We start from the raw sequence: 19,351 nt of genomic DNA, 5'->3' as shown, positions 1-19,351 counted from the left end.
ATGGTCAACTTATTTAGCAAAATATTAAAGGAAAATATTCTTCATTGTTCAAAACACAATTTGGAAATTTCATCTGTAATTAGACATATTGGGGTCATTTACTAAGGGCCCGATTCGCGTTTTCCCGACGTGTTACCCGAATATTTCTGATTTGCGCCGTTTTTCCCTGAATTGCCCCAGGATCTTGCCGCACGCGATCGGATTGTGGCGCATCGGCGCCGGCATGCACGCGACAGAAATCGGGGGGCGTGGCCGAACGAAAACCCGACGGATTCGGAAAAACCACCGCATTTAAAAAAAATATGTGTCGCGAAAATTGCACTTACCTTCACTCGGCCCGGCTCGGTGTATTCCAGTGTATTCCGATGCTCTTCAGCACAGCAGCGCCACCTGGTGGACTGCGGAGGAACTACCTTAATAAATCCCGGCCGGACCCGAATCCAGCGCAGAGAACGCGCCGCTGGATCGCGAATGGACTGGGTAAGTAAATCTGCCCCATTGAATCTTAAATCCCGCGTTCTGTCCGAATCAGTCGGATCGTCAGACGGTCCGCCCCCCCATTTCTATCGCATGAAAGCCAGCGCGATAGCGCCACAATCCGATAATGTGCGACACAATCCCAAGTTAAATACCTGTCACAGTGGCAAAAATACCGAAAATTTTGAAAAACCAATGAAAAAGCGATCTGCGGACCCTTAGTAAATAAGCCGCATTATAGCTGTTCTGTTGAAAAAATCAACATAAAATGCTAAATTCATTGAGATTACATTACACTTCTTTCCCAGCAACACTGCCACTCCCTGTGCATGGGTTGGCTCTGGTATTGCAGGTATTCACTTGGATGAAATTGAACTGCAATTATAATTAATGGAGTATTATTCCTGTACTGTGACATCACTGTGAGTATTATTCCTGTACTGTGACATCACTGTGTGTATTATCTCTGTACTGTGACATCACTGTGAGTATTATTCCTGTACTGTGACATCACTGTGTGTATTATCCCTGTACTGTGACATCACTGTGTGTATTATCCCTGTATTGTGACATCACTGTGTGTATTATCCCTGTACTGTGACATCACTGTGTGTATTATCTCTGTACTGTAACATCACTGTGTGTATTATCTCTGTACTGTGACATCACTGTGTGTATTATCCCTGTACTGTGACATCACTGTGTGTATTATCTCTGTACTGTGACATCACTGTGTGTATTATCCCTGTACTGTGACATCACTGTGTATTATCACTGTACTGTGACATCACAGTATGCAGGGCCGGGACGAGGGTTAGGCAAGGGTAGGCGATCGCCTAGGGCGCTACCCTCGTCTCCCATCCTGGGGCGCCATCCCAGCCCCCATAGTGACCAGGGATATGTGTATCTTTGAGATACGCATAATGCTGGTTGTTGTGCGCAGACAGTGCCCTCTAGGACCCAGGCGGCACCTGAGCAATGATATCAGCGGCAGCCGCGTGCTTTGGTCCTAGAGTGAGACTAAGTCGTCGATGTGGGACAGACCATGGGGCTCCAGGGAGCGCAGGTAGGTGAGTATTATTTTATTATTTTTTGGGCATGGCTTTATACTACAGGGGGGGGGGGGGGCAGGCTATATACCACAACACTATGGGGCACATTTGCTTACCCGGCCCATTCGCGATCCAGCGGCGCGTTCTCTGCACAGGATTCGGGTCCGGCTGGGATTTAAGATGGTAGTTCCTCCGCCGTCCACCAGGTGGCGCTGCAGCGCCGAAAATAATCTTAACGCCCCGGAATACACCATCCCATAGAAGGTGAAGGTGAGCGCTCCCCAAGCGACACATTTTCGGTTTTTAAATGCGGCGGTTTTTCCGAATACGTCGGGTTTTCGTTCGGCCACGCCCCCCCGATTTCTGTCGCGCGCATGCCGGCCCCGATGCGCCACAATCCGATCGCGTGCGCCAAAAACCCGGGGCAATTCATGTACAAGCGGCGCAAATCGGAAATATTCAGGGAAACACGTCGGGAAAACGCGAATCGGGCCCTTAGTAAATGACCCCCTATGTGTATTATCCTTGCACTGTAACATCACTATGTGTGTTATTCCTGTACTGTGATAGCACTGTATTATCCATGTACTGTGACATCACTGTGTGTATCATCCCTGTACTGTGACATCATTGTGGGTATTATACCTCTATTGTGACATCACGGTGTGTATTATTCCTGTGATGTGACATCACTTTGTATATTAACCCTGTACTGTGACATTACTATGTGTATTATCTATCTACTGTGACATCACTGTGTATTATCTATGTAATGTGACATCACTGACTGTGTGTGTTATCACAGTACTGTGACATCACAGTGTGTATTATTCCTGTACTGTGACATCACTGTGTGTATCATCCCTGTACTGTGACATCACTGTGTGTGTTATCCCTGTACTGTGACATCACTGTGTGTATTATCCCTGTACTGTGACATCACTGTGTGTGTTATCCCTGTACTGTGACATAACTGTGTGTATAATCCCTGTACTGTGACATCACTGTGTGTATTATCCCTGTACTGCGACATCACTGTGTGTATTATCCCTGTACTGTGACATCACTGTGTGTATTATCCTGTACTGTGACATCACTGTGTGTATTATCCTGTACTGTGACATCACTGTGTGTATTATGTCTGTACTGTGACATCACTGTGTGTATTATCTCTGTACTGTGACATCACTGTGTGTATTATGTCTGTACTGTGACATCGCTGTGTGTATTATCTCTGTACTGTGACATCACTGTGTGTATTATCCCTGTACTGTGACATCACTGTGTGTATTATCCCTGTACTGTGACATCACTGTATGTACCCTGTTTCCCCGTAAATAAGACAGTGTCTTATATTAATTTTTACTCCTAAAGAGGCACTAGGTCTTATTTTCGGGGGGCGTCTTATATTTCCATGAAAAAAAAATTCATATTTATTGTTGAACAAAAAATCAACTTCTCTAACATCCTTATAACTCCCCAAACTTATTTCATGCAGAATTTCTTGTGACTCAATTTCTATTGAAATCATTGGCCCCAATCTATCATGTTTAGCAATAGCACCTTCCTTAAATGAGCCCTTCTTATCCTGGCAGCTGCTGGTATCAAATTTGCAGCACAACAGTCATTGATTTTATCCCATGATTTCTTCCCCATGTCACAACCTCTTGCTGTATCTAAATGATCTACTACTACTAATGTACAGTCTGGGGGGAGCCGTAGTAATGGCTGCCGCTAGGTCTTATTTTCAGGGGAGGCCTTATATTTCTAAGCTTGAACAAAATTCTACCAGGTCTTATTTTCGGGGGATGTCCTATTTTAGGGGAAACAGGGTATTATCCCTGTACTGTGACATCACTGTGTGTATTATCCCTGTACTGTGACATCACTGTGTGTATTATCTCTGTACTGTGACATCACTGTGTGTATTATCTCTGTACTGTGACATCACTGTGTGTATTATCCCTGTACTGTGACATCACTGTGTGTATTATCTCTGTACTGTGACATCACTGTTTGTATTATCCCTGTACTGTGACATCACTGTGTGTATTATCTCTGTACTGTGGCATCACTGTGTGTATTATCTCTGTACTGTGACATCACTGTGTGTATTATCCCTGTACTGTGACATGTGCACTGTGTTATCGCTGTGTAGTATCTATGTACAGTGATATCACTTGTTGTCTCCTGTACTGTGACATCACTGTGTTTAATCTGTGTACTGTGACATCACTATTCCTTTATGCAAATTTTGATAAAGATTTACTGACCACTGAACCAATATTCTTCAAATCCCAGACAAACCCTTTAAATTTACAATCTTACAGATGAGAGAAAACTTAGTGAAAGTGAGCAGCCGTGTTAAAGGGGAACATATCCACAATATAAAAAAATGTTTATAATAAAAATCTGCCTTATATTCTGTTGCTTTTTGATGACACATCCCCTTTAAATATTATTATCTTGCAGAGGGTATGTGGAGGATAGCCAGGGGATGCTTCTTATTATTGCCAAGTTTTTTATTATTATTATTTATACTTTATTTACAGAAACCCCCAGATTCCGGCCAACAAATTACTCTTCTTGCAAACAAAGGGATAAAGTGTATTCAGGGGAAAGTATTTCTAGACTTGGAGAAAGCCCTGAAGAAGAACAATCTGCGAAGAATGCCAAGAAAATGCTCAATAGAAAAAGAGAAAACATTCAGGAAAAACATCTCACATCTATAAAAAGTGAATTTGAGCCGAATAAAACATACATTTTACTTGCAGTTCTATTTATCTCCTATATATCTATCTATCTGTCTCATATCTATCTATCTATCTATCTATCTATCTATCTCATATCTATCTATCTCATATCTATCTATCTCATATCTATCTATCTATCTCATATCTATCTATCTATCTCATATCTATCTATCTATCTATCTCATATCTATCTATCTATCTATCTCATATCTCTCTATCTATCTCATATCTATCTATCTATCTATCTATCTATCTATCTATCTATCTATCTATCTATCTCATATCTATCTATCTATCTCATATCTATCTATCTATCTATCTATCTCATATCTATCTATCTATCTATCCATATCTATATATCTATCTATCTATCTATTTGTCTATCTCATATCTATCTATCTCATATCTATCTATCTATCTATCTATCCATATCTATATATCTATCTATCTCATATCTATCTATCTATCTCATATCTATCTATCTATCTATCTATCTATCTATCTCATATCTATGTATCTATCTATCTCATATCTATCTATTTATCTATCTCATATCTATCTATCTCATATCTATCTATCTATCTATCTATCTCATATCTATCTATCTATCTATCTATCTATCTATCTATCTATCTATCTATCTATCTCATATCTATCTATCTATCTATCTCATATCTATCTATCTATCTATCTATCTATCTATCTATCCATATCTATATATCTATCTATCTATCTATCTCATATCTATCTATCTCATATCTATCGGTCTCATATGTATCATATGTCTTCTGTACTATCTATCTCATATCTATCTGAAAAGCAGATTAGGAGGATGATAAGGGCCAAAGTAAGAGGAGAAGGAAGCACTTTCCTCTGATGAGCTGTATTACAGGTTCTTGTAGTCACTTGTGCTACCGATGCAAAGCTTGTACAGGTGGTCCCCTACTTAAGAACACGTGACTTACAGACGACCCTTAGTTACAAATTTACTGTACTTTAGCCCCAGGCTATAATAATGAGCTATAACAGTTATCACAGGAGTCTGCAATGAAGCTTTATTGTTAATCGTGGTTCTGATGACAATGCAACATTTTTAAAATCCAATTGTCACAGAGACCAAAAAAAATTTGTCTGGGGGTCACAATTATAAAATATACAGTTCCGACTTACATACAAATTCAACTTAAGAACAAACCTACAGAACCTAACCTGTACGTAACGCGGGGACTGGCTGTAGTTTACAATTTATTGCACATTTTATTGGTTGAAGTAAAGAGAACCTGTTATATTGATTTGGGACCCTAACTCAACCAGGGGCTCATATGGATCTGTTGTTTAGGGTGCCAAATCATCCTGTATGAAATCTGTCCTTGGACTCAATTAGAAAAAAACAAACATTTATACTAACCTAGATGTGAGTCCTAATAGGCACATCAGACTCACATCTAAAGATCCTCCCTTTTCACTTTGCTTAAATGAAGCTGGTAATAGTGGATCACAATATGGGTGGTTTGGGCTGTAGCCTAGGGCCCATGACTTCTAGGGGGCCCATGGCCACCCACACCAACCACTAAATTTTATACAGAGAAGAACTTTCCCCCATGAAATCCTTGGACATTTTTTCCTGATTTTAATACACAAGATCCATTTCAGGACCTTTGAAGGTCCTCCAAAGGTCTTGAAAACAGGTAGAAGAGATGCAGACTCCATTCCCCAAGAAGCTTGATTCTAGTACCATATGAAGGAAGTGAATTCCAAACTACCTTGCAGGGGCTATAATACTGATATAGCCAAGGACCCACGGAAGTCAGGATAAAAGCCCAGCTTCACTGCGCATGTCCCATACCTATGGCGCTTGCACACTGAAGCAGGGGAGTACTACACCAGCTTCACTTGCAGCAATGCTCAAGCCTTGAAAACCCCTGGAGCAAGGACCTGTGGGTTTTAGTGTCCCAAATTACCAGTTTCCCTTTAAGTGGTTGTACCAATTTTGATTGTTTTCCCCTATCCACTTTATAGAGGGTAACAATCTAATTGGTGGGAGGTCCCCGGAGTTCACAAAAACGGGTGTCCCATTCTCGCTGAGTAAATGGAGTAGAAGGACCCCCACCGATCTTATTATTATCCTGTGGATAGGGGATAACAAATAAAATTGGTACAGTTTTTGGTACAAAACCCACTCTTATGGGAGGCTTATCAAAAGATCAACTAGGTCTGACCACTGGGACCTCACAAGTTTTAAGTACTACTTATAATGCAAATCCATAGGAGTGTACGGAATGAGGACATGGATGGGTAACCTGCTGAATCTAGAATTAAGAATCCATTAAATTACGGAACTGCTGCACATTTCTTTTTCACTCCATATGTCCTAAAGTTGCCATACTGAAAAATAAGTCATCCTGCAAAAAATACAAGCCCTCATAATGGAACGTCAGTGGGAAAAAAAACAAGGTTATATCCCTCAGAATGTAGGATGGAGAAAAGAAAGAAATCTCTGCATCCTGAAGTTGGAGCTGGATAGAATCAGATAGAAGTTGCTGCTTCCAGAAATGGCGCCACCTCTGACCGTAGGCTGTGTGCGGTATTGCAGCTCATTTTAAGTGAACTTTCTCAATACCTCGCACGTCCTTCAGAGAGGCGGGGGCGCTGTTTTTGTAAGAAATCTTCCTCTCATATTTTACACCTCAAAGGGGTAATTCATAGGTTACAAATATGTATTCAGTTTTAAATTTAATTTATTTTTGCGTCTTTTATTTACTATCACACTTCAGTTTCCAGTCATCAAATGTACTGACATGTTTTTTCTGTCAAGTTTTCACTCGACGCTCATTGATTTCCCGCTGAAAAGCATACACGCATCTGATTGGTCAATGAATTGAGCGACGGCTACAAACAGCTCAGCTTATTCGCTGAGGCGCCCGTCGATCACACGTGTTCCTTATCTCCATGACAACGCGCACAGCTTCGCCGTAGATTTTCCTCTATAGTTTGGGATAAGACGACGTCAATCTATAAACTCCGCCCCTCACCATTCACCGCGCTCTGCTGCCCCCAGCTGGTGGAAAGAGAGAAATTCCTCAACTACGTCACGACGCTTCCCGCGCTCCCATTGGCTGCCGGAGCTGTCAGTCAGTTTGCAGCGCTCGGTGCGGGCAGCAGTTACCGACTTACCGCCACAGGTTTCCCCGGCTTCTCCCGTATGGAGGCTGCGCTGTGAAGTGAAAGTTCTCACCCCGGAGAGGATGGCGGGGAGAAGTCCGACTGAGAGGAGCTAGAGGCGCCGTGGGAGCCGCCCGCGCACACCCGGATTACTCAGAGTTGGCCGCTTCCGAGATGTCGGCGATCTCCGCCGCGGAGAAAGTGGACGGTTTTACGCGGAAGTCTGTGAGGAAGGCGCAGAGGCAGAAGAGGTCGCAGGGCTCGTCCCAGTTCCGAGGACAGGGGGCCCTGGTGGAGCTGTCCCCCCTGCCCCCGCTCAAAGGTAACGCGTCATGTGCGTGCAGGCCGCCAGGGGGCGCCCCGGAGCTGACAGGGGCTTCTCACCGCGGCGCCCCCTGCAGGAGCCCTGCTCTGCGACCCCTATAGGTCCTGTTGAGGAAGTACAGGCAGGTTGTAAGGGTGAGGCTCCCCCCTGCTGGCAGGAGGTGGAAGGACACCTGTGGGGGCAGTCTGGGGTCACAGATAAGCTAAGGGTGATGCCACACGTGGCGTTTTGAACCTGTTTTTGGTCAGTTTTTAAGCAGTCTGTTAAAAAACGCATCCGTTTTTGACCAGTTTTAATTAAGATAATTGGTCAAACCTATGAAAAAAGGATGCTGTTTTTTTTTTTTTTTTAACGGACTGCTTAAAAAGGGACCAAAACCGGGTTCAAATCGCCATGTGCGGCATCACCCCAAGGCTAGGTGCACACTACAGGTTTTTACGGATGGGTTCTTCTATTTAACATATACGTCCCCATATCTTTCTATGGGCTCATGCACACGGCTGTGGAGTCACGTCCCTGGGCAGGAGCCGCAAAGAGATGGGGTGTGTCCTATTCCTGCCCGTATCGCGGCCCGGGTGGGTGTGCGGATCACACACCGGACCGTCATTTCCACCCTGTATAGAACCTGTGCAGTGTGGGGGGCAGGAGGATGGGTCACAGGGTCTAGTAGGGAGGGGCACTCCTATCTGCCCCCATTCGAATGAGGGGGGCACATATTTATATTTGTGAGACTAAGTAATTGGGGTATATTAGACTCATTAGTGGGGTACATGTATCTAATGGGAAGGGTCATAGTCAGTGTACCTAGTATTGGGGGGCACATATTTAGAAGAGACTAAGCCATAGGACCAAGTAGAGGGTGCCCACATTAATGGGGTACATGTATCTGTGTTCTGGTAAAGGGGGGAGCATTTACTTAATTGAAGGGACATAGTCATTGGGGGGGAGATTTATCACAAGTGTCTGAGAGTAGAACTGTTCTAGTTGACCATGGCAACCAATCAGAGCTCAGCTTTCATTCTCCCACAGCTGTTTATAAAATTAAAGCTCTGATTGGTTGCCATGCGCAAATAAAAAAAAAAGTTTACTTAATGATGGAAGGCTGATCTGCAGTGTCTGGAAAGAAGGGGCACTTAATGGGGTGCTCTTATCTGTCACCTGGTAATGGGGGGCATTTGCTTATAAGCAGGAGACTGGGCTATTATAGCTTGTATTGAGGGCCACATATTTTTGGGTTGGAGACTAATGTATTGGACATAGTAAGAGAGAGCACTCATTAGTGGGGTACTTTTATCTGTGACCCTGAAATGAGGGGAGGCACGTAAAGATAGGAGTTTACATACTGAGCCTAGTAAGAAGGGACACTGATTAATGCCATGCACCTATCTGCATCCAGGTAATGGGGACAGCCTTCTTATGGGCTGGAGACTGGGCCATCGTACTTCGTATTGGGGACAGATATTCACTGGTATGAGACCGATAAGATGGAGCACTCATTAATGGGGCACATACTTGAAGGGGGGCTGTGAGGGGACCTTAGGCTTTGCCATACTAAGCAATGTAGAATCTCATTGGACTAGAAATGCGGTGCAATATAAAGTCACATGACATCAAATCAAAAAATGCTATGGCCCAATAGGTGGGTCCTGCTGGAAGTGTTGGGACGACCCCTTTAATATACTACAACACCATGTGCCAGAATTTTTGTGTTTTTACTATTTGTACAAAATAAACCAACCAGTATGTGACGCATGATAATAAAAAGTGTCTAAAGATGCATCAAATTTATCATTCAGCTCAGGCCACGGGGGTAAACGTGTCATATCTTTAGAGGTGTGTGAATTTGCTGCATGTCTATTCAGAGTCCTGATAGCTGGGTCTGTAACCTGTAGTAGATGCACCTTATTGGTGTAACAGCTTAGTGAATGGGATTCTTATTCTCCACTGATATATATTGGTGAAATCTGTTACCGCAGCCGTACATGTAAATGTCACTAGTCCGCTGTGACTGGGTCACTTCTGCTTGCACAACAGTGTTGCTCCTGTTTTTTGTGACTACAAAGCTTTGTTTTCCAAGACCTGTGGACTGATGCATGATTTTTGGGATGCCCCCATCTGCAGCAGTGACGCCTTTGTTTTCCAGTTCCCCAAGAATGCATGTGCTTATACTTTTGTACAGTGTATCCATAGAGGTCACACTGACTGATAAGGTTGGCAAGGTACTCAGCCATTAATTGAACAATTTTCGACATCTTGACATGCAATACTGATGTTATGATTGGGGGGGTCCTTGCCAAGTCGCAGCTTGGGTAAAGGCTGGAGTCTTGGGCCTCCTTGTTGTAGTCTAAGTCAATCACATATATGTATCCAAGGATCTCAATAAAATCCCTTTATTGATGCCTTTACACCTTCAGGTTGGTGCACGCGGTTTTTGCTCTCAGAACTAGGTGTGGAGCATAATGGGAGAGAAAATGACTGGGAAAGGACACATAGTTCTTTTCTCTACTCTGATTTCTGTTATTACTAATGGTTTGGGCTTTAATAACTGCATGCAGGAACCTGTAACAGAGATGGGGAGGAAGGTCGGGGTGTTCACCAGGTCACCAGTGTCCCATAGTAGGTAACCCTCAGGTCAGCTGAGGCAGTATCCAGGCTAATGATGGGTGTGCGGTAACCAGTGTTTACCATCCGTTCTTGTTTTATCTTGATGACAATCACACTGTAAAGAGTTAATTAGCTTGTACAAATTAGGATTTGTTTACAGGCCCCGGGCAGATGTTTGCTGATATGCTAATAGTTGTCTAATAGGTGACAGCAGGACTTGTGTGTCTCTCCTTTCTCATTGATTATAATCCTTAAAGGGCTATTCCAGTTTGGAATACAGCTACAACCTGCCATTTATTGAATGTCCTACAAGACCTGGGCCATCAGGTGTCATGAAGGATTTTTATAAGGCCGTGGATTTTGCACTGTATAGCTCCAGAGCCTGGGCTCAATGCACCTGCTTTTGTTTATGTGGGGTAACCTTGCACACTTGTGATTCAGTTGTTTATGGTGTATTCTGGGATTTTAATATTGATTGCTTATGCTAGAAAAGGTTGTACCAACTTGGATTGTTCTCTGTCCACAGGTTAGGGAATAACAAACTGATAGGTGGGGGTCCGTCTGCTGGGAACCCACCGATCTCCAGAATGAGGGTGCAGTTCTCATTAATGGGCGGAAGGGCAGGTCAAGCACGTGTCCTGCCTCTTCATTAAATAATATGCTGGTGCGGGAAATGGCAGAGCCCATCACTTCTCCGATCTCCAGCTCTCATATTAGTCTATGAGAGTGACAGAGATATCCCAGTGAGACCTCAATTTCTAATGCCCCCACAGTATTCAATTACTTACCATGGGTACCCCTTTCTAGTCAATGCTGGGGTTCCCAGCGGTTGGACCCTCAATGATCACATTGTTATGCCCTATCCTGTGGAGGGGGCGATAATAATCAAAGTTGATACAACCCCTAAGGTAAGTCCTCCATATTAGATCAATGTCGGCCTCTGCCATCAGCTGTATGAAATAAACCAGAAATCTGGGATTATCTAGTAAATTTCTGTCAGGTCTAGTGCTATCCCCGGCATGTATACATGCGCTCAGACACGCTGAGAAGACGTCAGGATTACGCCTCATTCATATATTATAATATGCAGGTTGTATCTTCCTACCCAACTTACTTTATGGGTTGTTTTTAATATTTAGGAAAGTTCTTAAGACAAATCAAATTTTGTTCCTGGAGCAGTGCCCCCCATACTATACATTGGGGGGGGGGGGGGTGTCTCCTATTGTGGAACTATAGAGGCACAGGTTGCAGTCCTGTGTTGTGTAGTTTTCTGTCTTGTATTACAGAACGACTGCACTACGTTGATAGCACTTCTACAACTATTCGGGGCACTTCCGGCTTCACTGAAGTCTGCAGACAGATCAGAAGTTTGAAGAAAGTTTTTACGCTAGGCCCTGCAGCTTCTCCTGTGTCCCCCGGCCCCTCCCTTGTGTTGTGCTGGTATCCTGGATATAGCCTTCCTTAGCTGGGAGTTGCCTGACCCGTCATGACTTTCATGATCCGGAGACGCCACTCCATTGTACAAATAATCCTGCTGAACGGCAGCGTGGATCCTGGGCTTGTTTGCACCATTTAGTATCAGTTCTGTATATTTTTTTTAAGATTGTATTGTGCAGATTGACGAGTTGCTCGGTGTTGACTACAATAATTACAGCGTACAATAGAGATTTACTCTTTTTGTCTGTATTCTGCAGGAGTGCTGGGAGGATACATGCACATGGAATATGCTTGTTTTCTGTCACTAGTTGTATAATACCAACATAGCAGGTGCAAATCTCATCAACCTGTTACAAGTACAGAAATGGATGCACCAAGTCCACCATAGTTATCAGGGATACCATGATGTTACAGTCAGGTTAACATGGCTTTATAGCTCTGCCCCATTGTGTGTGTGCCCTGCAATATTAATTCCTGGAAAACCCCTTTAAGAGGAGAAGGCAATCCTGAAAACTAGTGAGCCAGTAGTGAATTTGTCAGTTCTGGAATCACTGATGATTTATTAGATCTTCGTATTTGGATGTTGTCTGTGAACAAGGGGAGAGATTGGATATATTACGGGGTTTTAAACATTTCTGTATTTATTTGAAGGCTCCTTGGCTAAGACGGGCCTGTAACCGATCCAGCAGGCTACAGTTTCTACCGAGAGGTCCCGCTTGCCAAGAACATGGGGAAAGCTGGCAAGATTTCACTTCTGATAGAGACTTGTTTCCCTGTGAGCTATTTCCAAAAAATGCAGTGCAAATAAAATCATGATGTCTGCATGGGACCTCGCCGCTGTGTACAACGAGCCCGAAGCTTCTCATCTTAACTACAGCTTGCATGTATTTTTATATTTTTTGTCTCTCTATATACTTGCATATCACAGTTAGTTTTTACCACTATCATCATTTATTTTTTTTAAATTGGAGGCCTTGTCGCTACCCAGTGTTATCCATCTATTTTTTTACAGGTCTGTTCTTGGTCTGTGAATCCCTGACTATGTCGTGGCTGGTTTTCCCGGACTGTACACTGTGACATAGTTTTGTATGAATCATGATTACATTTGCAGGGACTCCTTGCATCATATACATCTCTAATGCTTGGATCGCACAATGTTCAGTCCATGATGTGCGTCCACCATATGGTCCGGGATTCGGGGACCAAGCACACTTATGTGTCTTAGCCCTATTAATCGAGTGAGACACATTCAACGTCTGTGACCTTTTGAGGGCCTAACCTATATCTAAGATTTGCACACATTCAGTAGATTTTGCACCATTTATAAAGTTCTTATCCCCTCTCTCCAGTGTAGGGAATAAACGTCTGATCGCTGGGGGCCTAATTACATTGACCCCTACGATCAGAATTAAGTTCAAATGGGGTCCTAGTGCCCTTTCCTCCATGTTGCTTAAAGGATAGCTCCCATAGTGTAGAGTTTTAGTTGGGTGCAGCATAGAGTATTGCTTCTCCGTGTGTTAAGCACCAGGTAGGGGTAAGGAGTTTTCTAGAGACCATGCAGTGTTTCTCTGGGAACTAGTCTGCAGTCTTGGATTCTTGGAGAACTCTAACAAATCCCTGTGCTAGGTATAAAGCCATGTATCGCCACTGTCTGCAGTCTGTCCTTCATTATCTAAATCTGTTTATAATGACAATCTTTTAAAATAAATAATCATAAGTGATGACACTTAATTATTAGAACAACGTGCATGATGATTGTTTTCTTAAAATTGGATGATTCTTCTGTAAAAGCCTTGGATAGTGTCGGTGATGACTTTGTTATATGGTATGTCGGTATGTGTGGGTTTCTGATCTCTTAAGGGCATATTACTTTCAAAGGGCTGTTGCCGCACGCCCACATGTGAGATATTGTGAATGGGCCAGAGGCTGAGCATTTATTTTTCTGAGTACTAAGTTCTAGAAAGCAGCCACCTAGTTCCTTCTCCAAGCGTGAAATCTCAGCAGGCTGCCAGTTTATGGATCACATGTGCTGGTCATAGGTGGAAATACTCATTGGATAGCTGTAGGGCATCCGCTGCCGGACTCCCCTGTATACATGGACGCTCAGCTGGGCATGCATGTGTTTTTAGGGAAATTAGACTCCCTGTTTTTACCAGCCTCTGTACATTAGTCAGCCATATAATACATCTTGGTGAATGCAGCACATCTGAGTGCATGGGTTATAAGTCATTCCTGCCAGGGCCCTGCTGACAGATACCGAGCAGCAACTATCAGAAATCTGATCTGTACAAGTTACGGCTGAGCTCTTGCCAAGTACGTTTCGGCTCCGTACATCTGCACATAAGGTCACCCATGGGGTTAGAAGAGGAGCTGCACTTATGCATTTGGTTTATATTGTCGCTTGGGCAGAATTAAGAGGAAAGTCCATCAAGCGCAAACTTGTAAAACCTGTTCCTGGTCTCCTCAGATAATAATCAGAATTACTGTACTTGAGTATATGAAGACGCGCAGCGTTTATGATAGCGATCAGTAATCTGCATAGATTATTGCGGCCGATAAGTGGCAAGGAAAATCGAATGGACGGGAGTGCGGCTGATGGCTCTGCTGATAACCGAGCAATGCGGGGACTTGCTATAAGTGCATCACTTCAAGATATGCAGCACGGCAAAAGCTGCTTTTCAGGGAGATTTAAGGGGGTTGTCCATAGTGACAGCACAGGGCGGAAGTGCAGAATACATAACTGCAAAACATATGACTGGAGAGCACTGTTTCATCTGATAATGAAACCAAAATGAGACCCATAAGACAAGCCCCTTAACTCGTAAGAGCCTCATGACACTTATGGCTTAGGCTGAGCCCGAATGTATGCGTGCCATGTGATCCCGGGCTCCTATTTTAACCCCTTCTTGACCAAGAGTCATTGGTGCCTTAATATTTTTGAAAACGCTTTACATATCATAACACATGACGACTTTAGTTTGATTGAATATATTTATTGACAACCTATATCATTTGTCTTTTTATAAAGTTTCCTATTAAATAATGTTTTAATAAGTGGTAAAATTGTATAAACCTTTACAAAAATATATTAGAATTGTGTACTTTGTCAATCCATTACCATTTTCGATTATTGGGGGCAGAGGGTCACTATACTTTGTTGTGGAGTAGCCTTCGCTCCCAGTCTCCGGCCAGGCTAGTACACGCTACTGGAATCCTCATTGTAGGTTTCCTTTAAATTTCCATAAGGAAGGAAGGATTGATGAAGTTTGGACATCCCCAAAACTAGTAGGGTACTGTGACCCTGTGACTGTGTTCCCATTTCAACATATAACCATTGTTTGTATGGTGAAATGTTACACAATTTTCCGATATACTTTCTGTATCGATTCGTCACGGTTTGCTAGATCCCTGCTTGCTGTCATTCTACTGGAGGCTCCATTGTTTACGTCCTGTGGATAATAATCTGTCCATGGTCATGTGATGTTGCATGTGGTAGTAAACATAGAAGCTTTCTATAGAATGACAGCAGTAGTGGAGTATTCAGTAGTATTCAGGGATATAAATATTGATCACCTATCCATAAAGAGGTTTTAGTCCGGCTCCAGTTGATGACTAGTGTTTGTGTCCACCTCTACCAGGTGGACACAAAAGATGGAATCTATCATGATTTTTTTTTTTTTTTATGATTGCCTGCATATCTGAGTAGCTAATGATTAAACGGCTTGTGTGAATAAGGGAGGAAGCAGCGCCGTGTGCAGGACACTAGACCAGAAGAGAAGTACCAGGGTCATACTGGGACTATACAATTCATTGAAGACCTTCATTACAATATGTATTGTAAACATTTTACCTCCAAATTCAGGCTTTCCTTACGTATATACATTCCTGGGGGCAGGAGTTTGATATGGGAATTGCTCTTAAAGTACACCTACCACCCGGATCCTGATGGTAGATGCCCTTTAAAGTAAAGTTGCTACGTCTTATCTTGGGGCCTGGTGAAGTGGAGCATGATACAGGTATAATGTCTCCCACTGCCATGTATCAGACTGCTCTGCTGTATATTAGGATCACTACTTTTTTTTTTTTTTTCCTAAGCAAAACGGCAGACTTTATGCTTTTGCTTTCTTTACGCTTTGCTTGTTGGAGCTCAATTTGCTAAATCTCTAGATATCACATCTTAGCAGGTTGTACTATGTGTGACATCGCCGTTTGTCACAATTATACATGTGAATCGCTATAACCCTGTGGAGGTGTGGGACCATTGCTCTGTAATGGATAAATTATGTATGATTTGTAAGCAATTTTACCATTTACTAGGTCAGTGGTGGCGAACCCATGGCACGGGTGCCAGAGACGGCACGCAAAGTCCTTGTTGTGGGCACTCGGGCCATTGCCCCAGGACACCAGACAGGACCCAAAGAATCTTCCTGCAGTTTCCAAGCAACTTAAAAGATGCTGCTTTCGGTCATATATTCGCTACGTGGGACTGTAGGAAGAGGGAGAATTAGACCAGGTCGAATTATTTTTGGAGGACCTCCTGCTGGTCCCACGATTCTCTGTGTACAGAGGGAAACTGGAAAGAAGCTAAAATGATGAAAATGTTCCATCTTTCTACTGTGCTGCTGTCCTCCGGGGGCCAATATGATTGAAAGATGTTGAACAGGGAGCAATAAGTTACTACTTTAATTTTTGGTTGGCACCTCGCGATAAATAAGCAGGGTTTTGGGTTGCAGTTTGGGCACTCGGCCTCTAAAAGGTTCGCCATCACTGTACTAGGTGTTATTTAAAGGGGTTTTCCCTCAAACAAAAGTTAGGCCCTATTCACAGGATAGGACTTAACTTACTGATCTGTGGGGGTTTCAGTGATGAGACCCCTCCCAGTGATGAGCGCGGCATTCGGCAATTTCCGCCGGCCCGCAGAACGGTCATGCGCGGCCGTCTACTCCATTAGTCTGACGGAGCGACGAGGGGTCCGACGGAGGTACACGGGACCCAATAGGATCATGGATAGGGCCTAACTTGGGAAAACCCCTTCAAAGTCAACATTCTACTAGAAGCGCACCCCCCTTTCAGGTAATGAATGAAATGTCCTTTCTAGAATTTTATGTGAAATCTCATCCCTTTACCTATTTAAAAAAAAAAAAAAAAAAAAAAAGCACTAAGGGTTAATACATAGGGCTTATCTGCACAAAGCTGATACTGCTGATGACAAGGTGGATGCAGCATGATGTGCAGAGAGGCGGAGAAAGTTCTGTAGAATTGCAGACTGGGATAGAGGGACTGATGGGGAAACGGGGGAGATTTTGTATCTCACTATACTGTGCAGGAGACATCTGTATCCACAGTCTTGAACACATCCAGCTCTGCTACATACAAAGAGAGAGCTGTACATGACCTCCTCCTCTGTGAGCAGGTAGCAGCCGCTCCCCTCCCTTGAAACCAACCAGTTTGTACTCTTGTTTATACTACAGTCAGTACAGAGAGGAAGCAGCTATTGTAGTACTGAGATAATCTGAGGTGTATAGCAAAGAAACTGCTGGATATAGATAACAAAGGTAATAGGCAAAGTTGTTTTACATCCCAAAAGCTATTGATCTGTGGGGAAAAAAAATTACTCTTGAAAGATAAGTATCTCCTCTTCCCGAGCTCATCGGGCAAGCAGTTTTGTGAGCTACAAAACTCAGAGATATCAAGCTATAAGTGAGTTTTCCCAAGAGGCAATTCTAGAAGGGACATTTCATACCCTACCTGAGGGACTGGTAGCTTAAAAAAAAGTTACCAGGCAGGGTTTTACAGGAGACTCAATGATATGCAGATAGTTACTAAAATATACAAGTCAGAAGGGGTGACGGCTCCTGTTTATGCAGAATTGTGCAGTCTGATTAGATATATGTCGATAGATAAGACTCACAACTAGTTCTAGTAAATCAGAAGAGGTGATTTCAACACATGGAAACTCGAATGAAGTAAACGCCAGAAGCCCTGCTAATGAATGCACGATTTAATGGCCCTGCATAAACAGGGGAACCAGCTGGAACTCGCCAGGCCCGGGGGTGCATTCTCTTGGCTAAGGAACAGAAGTGATGACGTTGCGGTGGCTTTCTGGATAACCCCATGCTAATGAGGTTTCATTTTGAGAAATATCCATTTAGCGATGGGATCAGAGGTTAAAATAATAGCCCTTACCTTTGTCAAGGAGGTCAGAACTACAGGGGGACTTGAACATATAATGTCTGCTTAAACCATACTAGGCAAAGGGTACTGGTCCCGTAATTTAACGGCTTAAGCTAGAGGACGTCCAGTGTTGTGCTGGCATCATCACGACACCTTGCTATTGCATCGGAGTGTTAAAGGGATTGGCCAACATATGTTGTACTGATTGCTTATCTAAAGGATGGGCCATCAATACTTGGATAAATGGGGCGGACGCCAGCACCTATCAGCTGTTTGTGTCCATGTGCTTACAGGGCTACCAATAGCTGATCAGTGCAAGGGTCAGATCTAAGAAACTTTATTGACCCAAGCCCTTTTCTGGGTGGCAAGAAGGGGTTAAAACCTGTTGCATGCGTATATTCCGCTTTGTATGAAGGGATTTTAACCTTTTGTGGACTACCCATAATCCATAGTTGTCCTAAAGAGGTTAGGTTTATATGAAGAAGGGTCACAGGCTGCTCCATACAGCCCAGCTCTCCCGCTGACAGAACCAATTGGGGCAGTTAAAGCCGACCATTTAACCTCAACAGTGGCTTCACGTGGGCGCCGCCATATCGCTGCCATTTGACATCCCCATCGTCTCACCAGGGGTCACTGATTGGTTTTAATGATAGCTGGTAATCTTTAGGAGTTTCCTATGGCTTTCAATTAACACTCCCTATCACCGCCTGCACTAGGCAGGGTGTAATAAAAGAGCTGTATATTCATGATATATTGTGATACAGTAGTATTACACTATATTGCAGGAGTCAGACCCCATAGGGTTTAAATACCTTTATAGAACTAAAAAAGTAAAGAAAATTACAAAATTCTAATCACCACTCCTTCCTTTCCCTTAAAAAATTTTGTGCATCCACGCATGCCGAATGATCTATTAAAATAGAAACATTAATTATCCTGTGAGATTGACCCCGTAATAGGGAGAAAAAAAACTTTTCCAATTATACAAATCTCTACTTTTTTCACCATTTTGATAATAAAAACTGATATACAGGTGATAAAGATGAAGATGTCATCTCGTTCTGCTGGAAATTATATCTCAAACCGCTCCATAGGCTATAGTATAAAGAAGTTGTGGCTGTCATAATATGGTGATGGAAAGAAAAAAATTTCTTTTGGCGAAGTAGTAAAACATTTTTTGAGGTATTCGGACACAAAACTAGATAAATATGGCATCCTCATGATCATACTGACCTATAGAAAAGAGGTTGTGTTATCTGCACTGCATAGTTAAATCTATAAATGTAAAGCCCACCAGAAAACAGCGCAACTGGGATTTTTTTTTTTTTTTTGTCAATTCGAATGCTTTTGAAAAAATTTTTCCGGCT

The 19,351-nt window shown here is 43.0% G+C and overlaps 1 protein-coding gene and 1 long non-coding RNA gene across 2 annotated transcripts in view; both read left to right on the top strand.

The window, feature by feature from the left end:
- LOC140120414 (uncharacterized) overlaps window positions 1-4,296 on the top strand; it is a 62,021-nt gene extending 57,725 nt beyond the window's left edge. Inside the window, exon 3 of the long non-coding RNA XR_011853773.1 lies at window positions 4,082-4,296. This is a non-coding gene — a long non-coding RNA (uncharacterized lncRNA). The remainder of the gene's footprint in view (window positions 1-4,081) is intronic.
- Window positions 4,297-7,514: 3,218 nt separating this feature from the next.
- Window positions 7,515-19,351, top strand: part of PPP2R5A (protein phosphatase 2 regulatory subunit B'alpha) — a 51,972-nt gene continuing 40,135 nt past the window's right edge. The window contains exon 1 of the mRNA XM_072140167.1: window positions 7,515-7,766. Coding sequence (XP_071996268.1) covers window positions 7,619-7,766 — 148 coding nt within the window. The 5' untranslated portion in view covers window positions 7,515-7,618. The remainder of the gene's footprint in view (window positions 7,767-19,351) is intronic.

Source organism: Engystomops pustulosus, chromosome 3 (assembly GCF_040894005.1).
Source record: "Engystomops pustulosus chromosome 3, aEngPut4.maternal, whole genome shotgun sequence".
Classification (NCBI taxonomy): domain Eukaryota; kingdom Metazoa; phylum Chordata; class Amphibia; order Anura; family Leptodactylidae; genus Engystomops; species Engystomops pustulosus.
Note: the sequence above shows the minus strand (reverse complement) of the source record. Positions and strands in the feature narration are given on the sequence as shown.